This window comes from Chionomys nivalis, chromosome 2, assembly GCF_950005125.1.
Source record: "Chionomys nivalis chromosome 2, mChiNiv1.1, whole genome shotgun sequence".
Lineage (NCBI taxonomy): Eukaryota > Metazoa > Chordata > Mammalia > Rodentia > Cricetidae > Chionomys > Chionomys nivalis.
Genome location: NC_080087.1, coordinates 12,210,583 through 12,224,480, shown reverse-complemented (window position 1 = coordinate 12,224,480; position 13,898 = coordinate 12,210,583). Strand labels below are relative to the sequence as shown.

Sequence of the window (13,898 nt, the reverse complement as noted above, 5' to 3'; positions counted from 1 at the left end):
GCCAGTAAAATGTTCGCAAGAAAAGCATGGAGACAGGAGTTTGTAGGCACGTGGCAAGCCTGGGCAGCAGCATGTGCCTATCACCCCAGCACTGTGGACAGGACCCCAGCACTGTGGACAGGACCCCAGCACTGTGAAAGCAACAGGGGCTTCCTGGAACTTGCTGGTAGCCAGCAAGTCTAGCAAAGTTGGTCAACTCCAGGTTTAGAGAGAAATCCTTTCTGAAAAACTAAGATGTTGCCAAGGAGATGATTCAGTGAAGGAAAAGTGCCTGCCACCAAGCCCGAGTTCAGTCCTGGGGTCTTCGCAGTGAGAAGAGAATCAACTCATGCATGCTATCCTCTGACCTTCACCCCTGCCTCCTGGGATTAAAGGCGTGTGCCACCACCGCTTGACTAGGGGAATTAATCTTGGGTGCTTCTCAGATTCCCTCGTGTTGTTCTATCAGTTCATCCTACGGAGAGTGGAGAAGTCGGTGCCACCACAGCATTCTGAGCCCACTCTGTCACGTGATGCTGTCAGTTACGTAACGCCAAGCAATAGAGTAACTGCCAAATTTTTAAATTTTAAATTAAACAAATTTAAGACAGGCATGGCGGCGTACACCTTTAATCCCAGCACTCAGGAGGCAGAGGCAGGTGGATCCTTCTGAGTTTGAGACTAGCCTGGGTTACATAGAGAGTTGCAGAACAGCCAGGCAGGTCTACATAGTGAGATGGGAAGTGGAGAATGGAGACAGAAAAAGCCAATACGGAGCTTGCTAACAATAATTAAGGAGAAAAGGTACCTGAAGTTAAGGTAGTGGCTCTGAAAATAATCAACAAAACAGACATAGGAGCCAACAGGACAAGAAAAGGGACAGCTGAATGTGGCATGGAAGAGAATGGCAAAAGATAAGCCAGGTTCTCAGTCTCTGACCTGGATTCTAAGTTCCTAAGAAAACACTCATCAAAGCAAATACTGGGAAAGGAGTGGATGCAGCAGTAAGGAGGGAGTCCCGACTTAACACATTTAGATTAAGGGCTTTATGAAATACTAAGGTAAGGCCAAAAGGTGACACAGTTCCACAGAAAGTTCTACTGCAGGGGCTGGAGAGATGGCTCAGAGGTTAAGAGCATTGCCTGCTCTTCCAAAGGTCCTGAGTTCAATTCCCAGCAACCACATGGTGGCTCACAACCATCTGTAATGGGGTTCTGGTGCCCTCTTCTGGCCTGCAGGCATACACATAGATAGAATATTGCATACATAAGAAAGAAAGAAAGAAAGAAAGAAAGAAAGAAAGAAAGAAAGAAAGAAAGAAAGAAAGAAAGAAAGTTAGTTCTACTGCATAGGTACAGTCACTCACTAACACGTGTCACTGGGGCCACAAGTCTGAAAACTGTAATGAACAACCTACAAATTATTATTCAAAATATGACCTAGGAGCAGGTTCTGCACAGGTTCTTAATAAATGTGGATTCCTAGACACCTAATGCGTCTCTGTTCAGTCTCACAAGACTGAAACCACAGTGTTTTTCCTTACTGAAACATCTCAGGGGATCCTCATGTGAACCTGAGGTAGAGTTTGCTTCTTGCAGGTGGTTGCAGAATTCAGCTATACTCTAGAACAAGACTGACGTCTCCATTTCTTTGCTGGTAATGAAGGAGCCACCCTTAGCTCCTAAATGTCTCCCAATGGCTCTGCAGACAGCCCACTACATTGCTGAAGTGACAACAGCTTGTCCCATCCTTGCCGTCTGTCTGATCTACTTTTAGGGTCTTTGCATGGATACAGAGGCTTTCCCGGATAACTATGATAATCTTTCCATTACAGACTGGGAAGGGACCACAAGCAGGTAATGAGTAAATATGAAGAAAATACATTATTATATACCTATATAAAACAACAAATAAGGAACATATTTTTGTTAAAAATCTATTCAAGATCTATAAACTTAATTCTACTTTCAAAATTCCCTTTGCTATCTACATAAAATATAATCACATGTTCGAGGAAAGGCGGCATGGGCATTTTGGGGGGCTGCAGCATTCTGCCTACCAGGAGCTCCTCTGAGCATTGTGGTACAAGGTTTTATAGACATGTTTTCATACTTATTTAATAAATACTCCAAGAGTGAGATAGCTGGGCCAAAAAAAACAATGTTCAATGTTTTTAAAGCACAATCGCAACATTTTATATTGCACGCAGCAAAGCCAAGGGTCCCAACTGTCTGACATGGTTGCTGATGCTTGCTTTTAGTCTTCTTAGTGGGCATACTACAGATTTATCAGTCACTATGAAATTTCCAGACAACCATGCTGAGCACCTTTTCAAAAGCATGTTAGCCATTCATATATTCTTTTGTCGGAGTATCCCTTCAAGTCTTTTTTCTGCTTAAGTTGGCTCCTAGGGTTTTTTTGTTGTTGTTGTTGGGACAGGGTTTCTCTGTGTAACAGTCCTGACTGTCCTGGAACTCACTTTGTAAACCAGGCTGGCCTCAAATTTACAGAGACCCTCCTGCCTCCCGAGTGCTGGGATTAAAGGCGTGCACCACTACTGCCCGGCGGCTCCTAGTTCTTTATATATCGTGGAAGTAAGTCTTCTATCAAACATATGTACAGATACCCTCAACTATCCTCTCCATGTCTGTGACTTGACTATGTTCTTAAAACTACATTTTGACCAGGCAATGATGGTGCATGCCTTTAATCCCAACACTTGGGAGGTAGAGACAGGCGGATCTTTGTAAGTTCAAGGCCAGCCTGATCTACAGAGCTATTTTCAGGACAGCTAGGGCTATTACACAAAGAAACCCTGTCTCAAAAAAGCAAAAACAAAAAACAAAAAAACTACATTTTGATGAGCAGCTTTGATAGAATCTATCTTATCAATATCTTCTCCTTTGTGGTTATTGAATTTTATATCCTGAAAAACCACTGTGCAGGCAGTGGTGGCACACGCCTTTAATCACAGTATTTGGGAGGCAGAGGCGGGGGCGAGCTCTGTGAGTTCAAGGCCAATCCTCTCTACAAAGTTCCAGGACAGCCAGAGCTGTTACACAGAGAAACCCTCTCTCAAAAAGCCAAAAACAAACAAACAAACAAACAAAAACTCAACAACAAAAAAAATTGCCTAAATCATGCCATTGTTTCTTACGATTCTAAGACAGTTTTGTGTTATATTTTATGTTTAAGTCTATGTTTCATTCCAAGTTAGTTTTGTAATGGATTAAGTAAAAATGCTGCAGGTTCCCAGCGGCTGCAGTGGCAGAAATGCTGCAAGTCCCCCAGCGGCAGTAGGAGACCATGTGGCAGACAGCTAACAGCAGGCTCTGAGAGCAGCCAGTCCCATACAGGGATGGTGCAGATCCCCGAGTGGCTGCAGCAGGCCACAAGGAGGGAGGACAGATGGGCATGCCATGAGACCACACGGCAGGTCTCCGAATGCAGCTGGTCCTGGGCAGGGAGCCATGTGGCAGGCAAGAGACAGAGATATGAATAGGTACACCATGCAGATTGGAGTTGGATATTTGTTTAGTGGGTTATGGAAGGGAAGAGGGAAAAAGAGAAAAGGGGAGGGAGGGAGGGAGGGAGGGAGGGAGGGAGGGAGGGAGGGAGGGAGGGAAACAGAAGGGGGAAAGGAGAGAATGGAGAGAGGCAGAAGCTGCCTCTTGGGGTGGGTAAAAGGAAGAGACTCAGGCTGCAAGCAGGAAGAAAGATCTGCCTGCCTCAGCAGACAGGGAGGGAGTGGGTAGGGCTTGTCTCTTAAAGGGACAGGACAAGCCATTACAAGTTTCCTTAAGATTTAATTTGTGTGTATGAGTGCTTGCCTGCATGAGTACCTGTACCAAGTGTGTGCAGTGACCTTGAAGGCCAGGAGAGGGTGTCAGATGCCCTGTGACTGAACCTATGGATGATCATGAGCCATCCTGTGGGTGCTGGGAAAGGAGCATGAGTCCTTTGTAAGAGCAGACAGTGGTCTTAACTGCTGCCACATTGAATTTTTATGTATTTTGATGGTAAGTGAACTTTTTTCTATATGGAGATCCAACAGTACCAATAAAATGTTGAAACAATATTCTTTTCAGCAAATAACTGTACCTTATCCAAAAGTAACACAGGCCTACTTCCAGACTCTATCCCACCCTGCTGACCTATCTCTCCACCCTTAAATACGTAGCACAGGAAGACGTATGCTTGGCTATAAACACCAAGTCCCAAAGCTTCCAGATTCTTACCTCTTCCACATAACTTTGGGTAACTGTTTAAAAGAGCTTCAGGAAGCTGGGCTGTGGTGGTGCACGCCTTTAATCCCAGCACTCGGGAGGCAGAGGCAGGCGGATCTCTGTGAGTTCGAGACCAGCCTGGTCTACAAGAGCTAGTTCCAGGACAGGCTCCAAAACCACAGAGAAACCCTGTCTCGAAAAACAAAACAAAAAAAACCAAACAAACAAAAAAAAGTGAGTACAAGAGGAAAAAAAGTTTGAGGGAGCAGGGCTGGCAAGATGGCTCGGCAAAGAAACCACTTGCTTGTTGCCAAGTCTGGTGAACTGCATTCCATCCAAAAGATCCACATGCTGGAAGAGAACCAACTCCTTCAAATTGTTCTCTGACCTGTCCATTCAAGCACTGCAGCACACACATGCCACCCCCAAACTACATACATGTACATGTATACATGTATTATACATATGTATACACTATACATAAATGAATGCGATAATTTTTTAATTTATTATGTATACAATATTCTGTCTATGAGGACAGAAGAGGGCACCAGACCCCATTACAGATGGTCTGTGAGCTCAGGACCTTTGGAAGAGCAGGCAATGCTCTTAACCTCTGAGCCATCTCTCCAGCCCCGATAATTTTTTTTTTTTTTTTTTTTTTTTTTTGGTTTTTCGAGACAGGGTTTCTCTGTGGTTTTGGAGCCTGTCCTGGAACTAGCTCTTGTAGACCAGGCTGGTCTCGAACTCACAGAGATCCGCCTGCCTCTGCCTCCCAAGTGCTGGGATTAAAGGCGTGCGCCACCACCGCCCGGCTCCGATAAATTTTTTTAAAAAAAAGAATTTTGAGGGACTGAGAGAGGGTGATAAGTGGAAAGGCAAGCTGGTTAAATGGAGAAGACACGTGTGAAGCAAAAATCAGCATGAGCTTAAACGTGTAAATATAAGGAGCAAGAAGCTACAACTACCTCCTGCCTCAACTGATGAGAACACAAGTCCACAGATCAGGGGCTGGTTAGGGTGCTCTGAGTACCGAGTGCTCTTCCAGAGGACCCTGGATCAATTCCCAACACCCACATAGCAGCTCACAACTGTCTCCAACTCCAAGATCCGACACCCTCACACAGATATACACGCAGGCAAAATACCAAAGCAAATACAAATTATTAATTAATAAAAAAGACTACAGGTCAGAATTTGGGAATGGGATTAACTTCAGAACCTTCTGAAGGGCCTTCACCTTAAAATGACGGTTACTGGGTTACTGGGTCTAGAAACCTATTAGCATTCCAACTATTCAGGTCTCCCAGGTCAGAGAAGTGCAAGATGTGGCCTGAATGACTAAGGTGTGGCTCATGAGATCACAGAGCATAGAAAGGTACACCTGCTCCTCCGAGTCTCATGAGCAACCGGAGAAGCTGAGCGATCATTCAAGAAAAGGGCCCGAATCAGGCTCTAAGGAGCGCGGCGGGTCACAGGGTCCCTCTGAGGCCGCGCGACCTTCCGAGGGCGCCGTGTCCGTGCAGACCCACGGCCCTCCTAGTCCGCAGCTGCCGCGACGCCCTTGCCCGCCCACGAGCCCGCCCACCCGTCCGTCCTACCTGCCGGTGCAGGGACTCCGCTCCGGGTGGACACGGCCGGCTGCACACCCCACCCTCCGCCGGCACTGGCGACCTGCGCCCTCTCCTAGGCGGCTGTAGGCACGTGATCCCGCCCCCGAGCGCTTGGCTCCGCCCTCGTGCCCCGCCCCCAGAAAATCGCTCCACCCACTAGAGTGTCGCGGGCGCGATGACGCGCGTACAGCGCAGGCCCAGTGGGTCGGCGACGCCACAACGGTTCCTGTACGTGTGGGCGGAGGAAGGCTGCAGGCTCTGAGCCGCTTGGAGAAGTAGGTTGAGTGGGCCTCATCGGAAAAAAGGAGGGGAGGAGGCGAAAAGACGCGGAGCCTCCGGGTCTTATGGGCCGGTCGGAGTCCCGCAGCCTTCCTAAGGCCTGTGGTGTGGGGTCACGGGGCCGTCACGCATTGTGTCACGGTTTTCCTGCAGGGGAAGGTTCCCGTACCTGGGTGTAGGTTGGCTCTCACTCAGGGACCTTCCGATGCAGATCTTTAGAGGATGTAATTTATTATATTCAAAAGAATACAAAATCTGGAGACCTAGATATTTGTAAATTAAAATTGCCTACTTTGACCAGGTATTTTGTCTCATCGTGAAATGAGGTTGTGGATCACTGTGATATTTTTGAGGCTCTTTTTAGAAGTATCATTTCGTAATTTCTGCTTCCCCGCCCCCGGAATGTTGCCTTTGTATCGTTCTCCTGGATGTAAAAAGAAAACAATTGAATAATGAACCTAGTTAGGACGTGTTGGGCTCCTTGAGTCCCGGTCTCTACGTAGCCCAGGCTGCTCCACATTCAAAGCGTGCACCACTCCTAACGGCCTTGGAGCTTACTTTTTAAGGACTAATTAGCCACAAGTAGAATTTGTTTGCAAATAAGAGTTGTGCTTTATTAATATTCCAAATAGTCTGTTTTACCATTGGTATAAATGGGCCTATCTGTATGCCTCAATGTTAGCTTTTTAATTTTATTTTATCTCAGATGTAAATCCCCAAAGTAGGTTAAAGTTTATGGATTTTATGTCACTTTATCTTTTTAAAATTAAATTAAATTTATTTATTTTAGCATCCTTGAGGTCATCTGCACCATCTGCCTGGGAAAAAAATGGTCAACGTTTTGAAAGGAGTGCTCATAGAATGGTTCGTACTTTTAAATTTACACATTGGCTCTTTTTATGTGTACATGCCTTTTCCAAAATTTTGTTTTGCTGATCTAAATGGAATCAAGGCTTCAACTTTGAATTTCCGTAGGCTTTCTTTTTAAGTGGGACAGACTTTGTTGCTAAGTTTTCTTGCTGGTATTAACATTTCATTGCCTGTTAACTTAATATAATTAGCATTATTTCCAATTATTTTCGATCAGAGACGTATGTTAGACTAGCCTTGATTTGAGAAACAGTGTTATGCTGAGTGATGGTGGTACACCTTTAATTCTAGTCAGTATTTGGGAGGCAGTGGCAGGCAGATCTTTGTGATTTGGAGGCCAGCCTGATCTACAGAGCGAGTTCCAGGGCAGACTCCAAAGCTAGAGAGAAACCCTGTCTCAGAAAAAAAATAGAGAGAGAGGGAGAGAAAGTTTTTATTTTCAGACCATCGGCACTTGCCTAGATTAAGGCTTAGAAGAATTCAGGAAGGTGGGGCAGGCCTTTAGTCCCAGCACTCAGGAAATAGAAGCAGGCCAAGTTCGAGGCCAGATTAGTCAACATAGTTTCAGGCCAGCCAAGGCTGTATGGTGAAACTTTGTCTTAAAAAAGTAAAAAATAAAATAATATAGGAGCTCGGTTAAGTCTTTGCCAGTACAGAATATGCCCCTTGAGGGGAAATGAGAGTCGAGCAGAGCAAGGGTTTAAACTTCTTAGCATAACTCTCAAAGGAGAAGCAAGCAGCCACACTAGTTTCTAGAGCTGAGTTCCTCAAAGTGACCTCAAATACAGGCCTTTGCTGTCCTCCTTTCTCAGACTTGGACTCCTTGTTCAGCTTCCCTTGGGTGCTCTCTGGGCGCTCGCTCCCCTGTTGAATATGCTGCTGTCTCCTTCTGTTTCCCTGTTGTGAGTCATTGCACAGGTGCTGGTGCTTTTATTGTGCGGGCAGAGCTGAAGGGGGAGCAAGGTCAAATCCTAGGAAACCCGCAACATTTGCAGCAGCACTGTTCATGGAAATACCATTTCCCAGTAACTGCATTAAAGCATGCGACGAAACAGGTGAAGAGTTTAACCCAGATAGCCCAAGTTAGTGGTGATTTTTATTTTATGTGTATGAGTGATTGCCTGCATCTGTGCTTGTGCTTGAGGCGATCAGAAGAGGGCATTGGATGTGGAATTAGGAACAGGTCGTGAACCACCACATGGGTGCTGGGATAATGCAGACTTGGACTTTGGGAAGATGAGAGTCTAACAAAGTCAGTTTACAAAAACCATCAACTGTTGAGCAGGGGGGAATGTGAAGCCGGAACTAGTTGAGGAAGGCAAGGGGTGGAACCAAGAGATGTGGGGTGAGGTGCGCACTAGGTGCATAGAGCGTTATCTTCATGGAGTGGTGGGTTACATGCCAGGTTAGAGTAAGATAGATAATCATCTGTCATGATCAGGGACTCGTTCCGTGACCCCACTATTCCCCCATGCATCCTGAGACTGCAGAGCCTACCTACCGTAGCATGTCTTTCTCTCTCCGTGACTTGGAGAATTGTTAGCAGTTGGGAACCCAAGTCTTTGCACATACTTCACCGATGCTGCCATCAGCTCACACCAGCCACAGCCCAAGAACCTTCACCTGAAATTAAGCAAAGTGAGACCCTGGAAAGACAACTGGCTGGCTGGAGACATCTGTCTTACCACTAAATCTGTTTTTTCAAAAGATCTGGTAAAATGTTGTTCTAACTGAGTGACTTGGAAACTAAGCATGAGTGATGGCATTTTATTTTTAGCCTGATCTGGATAGAAGCTTAATCCAAAACAGTAGCCTTTTAATTCTTATGTAGCCCACAGTAAAGCAGTTAAGCCAGACTATTAATGGTGGCCATTTAGTCCTGCCTTTGGTGAACTTAAATATCAAAGTGTCTGGTTGTATTAAGAATTCTTCTTCCCAGGGTTTGTCTTAGACCACAGTTTAAGGCCAAGAGCCTGGAGGTACAATTCAGTGAGCCAGCTCGTTTTCATATGATTCGGTCCTCAGCTCCAAAAAAACCCCAAAAACACCTGTAAAACTGGATTTTTAAAATACTTAAAAATTTGTACTTTTATGGCAAGTATCTTTTGGGATCCACCACTGATCCCCAGGTTCACACATAGTATTTCCTTAAATCTAGCCTACTAAAGCAGTTACTGAATACTGAAGCAGACTTGCACCCAGCATAAGTGATGTTCTGTTCCGTTTGGCACTGCCTCAGAGAATTTGTTAGAGAGAGGAATTGCAGCTGCTTTACCGTGCACTAACAAATGGATGGGATGTGTATTGTGAGACCAGCCAACCCTTACAGTCAGGCTAGAAGCTTTTAGTGGGTGTGAGAAGCAAGTTGGAGCTAAGAGAACATCTGTCTGTTATTTTCTTCTTTCACGGTGTTTGTCTTGTCAAACACTTTACTTCCTTAGGGCCATGTTTCCAAAGCAACCAAAACAGTGCCTACACCTTTGTGGCAAAGGTGTAAAGATACATGTATGTGTTTACTGGACAGAGCCGGTTAAGGGAATCATCAGATTTGTGACCTCAGCTAAATCCCAAGTAATGGATATTCTCACAGCAGGAGAGGGAGTGGGGAAGAGGACTGAAGTGAGCTTACCGCGTGTGAGCTAAGCCTGTATCGGGCTCCAACAGCCCAGGCTAGAAATGAAGTAGTCACTTAGGGCTGCGTGTCTGCAGCGGTAAACCTGGCTGGGATGTGAGGGACGGTGCTACTGGATCCTCACCACTTTGTTCCTCTTAAGGGTTCTCTGACACATTTATCCAGTGCCTACAATTTGCTGGATTCAATATGAGATCTCAGGCTGGGAAAACTCAACTTTAGAAATGCTTTTGGAAATGAAGCCTTATTATGTCTGCTTGAATCTGTAGCCCACCGCTGTGCTGTCTCTGCCATTGTCACCCCCACCATCACCGGCCTCCAATGCCCTTGCAGTCTCTGCTGATAACTCACTGGGCCTTTATGCCTGCTTTTCCTCTTTGTTGGTTACCCAGAAGCCTTCAGTCTCCCCTGGCGTCCCTCACACCTTGACTCTGCTTGGAGAGCCTGTTTGCATTCTCTCCTCACCAGGAATAGAAATTTTCAAGAAATACATTCCAGTTGGCTAAGTGTTAGCCGAAGCATGGCTTCCATTAACAAAGCCGCTCTTCTCATTCTGCCAGGTGAAGGGCGCTGACAGCGTCGGGCAGTAAATTTTCAGTTGCGTCACAGCTAATTTTGGTGGTCTCACCGTGGTACTATCTGTGCTTTTCACAGATCCCCCACTTGCTTGCCATGTTGTCTCCACACAGGTGCTAGGCAGGTGCTCTGCCACCGAGGAACACTCCCCGGTCCTAAAACTGTCTTTATAGTGCATTGTAAGAGTGTTTATAGACAATAGCTTGATGGTGTCTGCCCTTCACATATCTAGGCAGAGGTTTTTCCTGTTAAATATTCCTGATCCTGGGATATCAGCTGGATGGATACGCAATCATCACTAGGTTTAGGAATTCTCATAAAGCTCCTTTGCTAGTAGGGTTCTCCCAGAGCCTTCTCTCTACTTAAAAAAAAAGGGGGCTGGAAAGATGGCTCAGTGGTTAAGAGCACCGCCTGCTCTTCCAAAGGTCCTGAGTTCAATTCCCAGCAATGAGATCTGGTGCCCTCTTCTGGCCTGCAGGCAGAGTACTGAGACTACCATATACATAATAAATAAATCTTTTTTAAAAAATAGTCCTTTATTCAGATTTCAGATTAGAATTTGTTTTGTGTTTTTGGTTTTGGGGTTTCTTTTTTTTGTTGTTGTTGTTTTTGTTTTTTCGAGACAGGGTTTCTCTGTAGCTTTGGAGCCTGTCCTGGAACTCCCTTTGTAGACCAGGCTGGCCTCGAACTCACAGAGATCCGGCTGCCTCTGCCTCCTGAGTGCTGGGATTAAAGGCGTGTGCCACCAACACCCTTGGGTTTTTCAAGACAGGTTTTCTCTATTTAGCCCTGGCTTCCTGGAACACACTCTTAGACTAGGCTGGTCTTGAACTCAGAGATCCTCTTGCCTCTGCCTCCCCACTGCTGGGATTAAAGGCGCACACCACCACCGCCCAGCTTTAGATTACTATATTCTAAACTTTCTACATTTCCATCAAATGTCCTTAAACTGTGATCATTAAAAGACTTTACAAGGCCAGTGCCCTTGGAGTCTGGGTCTGTGCAGCAGTAAATCCTACTGGGATGTGGGCAAGGCAGGAGGCTTACATGCAGGATACAGCTGAAGTGGAGGATAATGTGCCATCAGCAAACATTTTTAGGACATTGGCAGCATGGTTCAGCCCTGAGGTGAGTGCCACAGTACTCCATGGGTCCAGTGGTTTAGCTCTTCATTGATTTATGTCAATTCATTTCATTTAGAAAAATACAGAGATACTAGGCATTATAACCATTTAGCCATTGCTGTTTTTAACACCGCTCAGGGAATTAATGAGAGTAATTGGTATCAGCAGTGAAAGCATTGTAAATAATACATTTCGCTTAGACAGCAATTTTTCTATTATTATTATGACCTCCCGTTTACCCTTTTTACTGAATTACATCTAGAACTGATTGGAATCACAGAACAACTGTTTGTCCCACTGTGTGAAACACGTTCCTCCAGAAAACAGTGCGGTTTTAGGCCATTTTGAGATTCCTACAGAACCTGAGATAGCCAAGGACAGAAGGGCTTGGAGAGTGGGGGGAGAGGCTAACTGAGGTCACCATTTGAGTCCTTGTGGTGCCTTTTTTGCTGGGAAAGGAGGAAGTAGCCTGGTTTTAGAGCCCTGTACTACTGAGGGTCTTTGCCAGTCCCTCCCCCCCCCACCATCTGCCCCTTTATCCCTCATACTTATATAGACAGGGCCTAGTGAATCTGATTTCCTGTCCGTCAGCCACCTGCTTTGTCCACCCCACGGCTCCTGGAGTGGCCTCTTCTGCCCTTTTTGTTTGTCCTGTGCTCTCTGTCAGCTAAGGAAGATGTAGGTCTAGGCCCTGTTAAACTGCAGAGGGATAGCCATGGTTTCTCCTCTTGTGAGAGACGAGTTGTTCTTTAAAGGCCTCTCTGAAGTTGTCCTAACTTGACATCTAACATGAAGTCATGGCCACAAATCATTACTGCTTTAAGCTGAGAGGAAGCAAGACATTGAATAATAGTTCCGACCTTTAAAGATCATCTTAAAAATTCACTATGTGCAAATGTAATTGCTCGAGTACTTACGACACGGTTGACCACAGGATGTCCTATAATCTCTGTTTGTCTCCACAGCGATCCTGCCATGAAGCAGTTCTTGCTGTACTTGGATGAGTCCAATGCCTTGGGGAAGAAGTTCATCATTCAAGACATTGATGACACACATGTCTTTGTCATTGCGGAGCTGGTTAATGTCCTCCAGGAACGAGTCGGGGAGCTGATGGACCAGAATGCCTTTTCTCTTACCCAGAAGTGAAAGTGCTAGATGTTGAGCACTCGGAAACTACAAACCACAGACATGGAAGAGAGGCTATTCAGAGTTTCATACAGCACCTAGACTTTCTATGAGCGTTTTGTGGGAAAGGCTGCAGAATCCTTTATTCAGACAAAATCCCCTAAATGAATTTTTTGAACCCTTAAAAAATCTTTAAAGAAGAACTAACAATTCGCAGCAATTTGGCTTTTATTATTCTTTATTAATTAAACTAATCATAATCATGCTGGTGCTATGGCTCAGTTGGTAAAGGCCCTTGCCACCAAGCCTGACAGCCTGAATTTGATCCCAGGGAAGGGAAGACCTCCGCATGTGCCTCCTTCCCACACAGACAAACAAACGTAATCAGATATAATCATAAATGATTTCCCTACTTTTTTTTTAGTACCAATTAAATACACCAATAAAATAGTGGAGTTTGGTTAAATTATCACTGTAACCGAGGTATTATTAATTTTGCCTATCACTGTTAAGTGTGCATTAGAAACAAGTGGAGAAGATAAACTCTGCTTGTGTCTTCAGTTTTCCTTTGTCACACTGTGCTAGTGACATTTCCCTCTCGCGTGTGCCAGTGCAGAAGATGTAGCAGAAGTACGTGTACAGCTGAGAGCTGGGGAGATAGCTGCGCTCTACTTCATATTTGGAGAGGAGCGTAGAAGAAGAGTTGCGTGTGGTTGTACTCTTAGGTCATCTGAAACTGAACTTATATAAACAAAATACATAATGGTTCAAACAGATGCACTGAGGTCAGCATTGATAGGGTAAATTTTGGGGATGGAGAGATGGCTCAGAGGTTAAGAGCACTGACTGCCCTTCCAGAGGTCCTGAGTTCAATTCCCAGAAACCACATGGTGGCTCAGCCATCTGTAGTGAGATCTGGTGCCCTCTTCTGGCCAGCAAGCATATAGAACACTGTATACACAATGAATAAATAAATCTTTAAAAAAATATAGGGTAAATTTTGTATTTTTTATCCATATGCTCTAAATCAAGTATTACTCTTTTTATGCCTTTCAGCAATCTGCTTAAATGTACTTTTCATAGTAATGGAATTCAAAGCATAAAACATGATGCAGGGGTGGGCATCATGGCGTACACTGTTAATCCCAGCATTCAGGAGACAGAGGCAGATTTCTTGAGTTTGAAGCTGGCCTGGTCTATGGAAAGTTCTAGGCTAGTCAGGGCCACATAGCAAGAACCTGTCTCAGAAAACAAAAACAATCCACATGATTTCATAGGAGATTACATTAAAAATTGATGGCTTTAATCCCAGCACTTGGGAGACTGAGGCAGGCAGATCTCTGAGTTCAAGGCCAGCCTGGTCTACATAGAAAGTTCCAGGACAACCAAAGCTACACAGGAAAAAATGCTGTCTCAAAAAACAAAACAAAAAAAAAAAACTCACTTAAGGTGTAAGATAGGAATAGAGAGGAAC

At 45.0% G+C, this 13,898-nt stretch overlaps 2 protein-coding genes across 5 annotated transcripts in view; one reads left to right on the top strand and one right to left on the bottom strand.

Moving 5' to 3' along the window:
* Nucleotides 1-5,960, bottom strand: part of Serac1 (serine active site containing 1) — a 37,876-nt gene extending 31,916 nt beyond the window's left edge. For 3 of the 4 annotated variants that reach the window (XM_057758810.1, XM_057758816.1, XM_057758826.1), the window contains exon 1: nt 5,807-5,935. The gene's annotated coding sequence lies outside the window, so the exon portion shown is untranslated. Of the gene's footprint in view, nt 1-5,806 lie in introns of all 4 variants that reach the window. The other variant, XR_009056402.1, reaches the window with a different exon arrangement.
* Nucleotides 5,961-5,978: 18 nt separating this feature from the next.
* Gtf2h5 (general transcription factor IIH subunit 5) lies at nt 5,979-13,379 on the top strand. The gene is made up of 3 exons (XM_057758830.1): nt 5,979-6,093; nt 6,888-6,961; nt 12,265-13,379. Exons 2-3 carry the CDS (start codon nt 6,927-6,929, stop codon nt 12,443-12,445), a joined length of 216 nt encoding a protein of 71 aa, XP_057614813.1. The 5' UTR covers nt 5,979-6,093; nt 6,888-6,926; the 3' UTR covers nt 12,446-13,379.
* Nucleotides 13,380-13,898: the final 519 nt, after the last annotated feature.

Coding starts and splice junctions, on each gene's coding strand:
- Gtf2h5 (XM_057758830.1), top strand. CDS start 6,927: ATGGTCAACGTTTTGAAAGGAGTGCTCATAGAATG. Junction 6,962..12,264: donor AAAGGAGTGCTCATAGAATG/GTTCGTACTTTT, acceptor TTGTCTCCACAG/CGATCCTGCCATGAAGCAGT.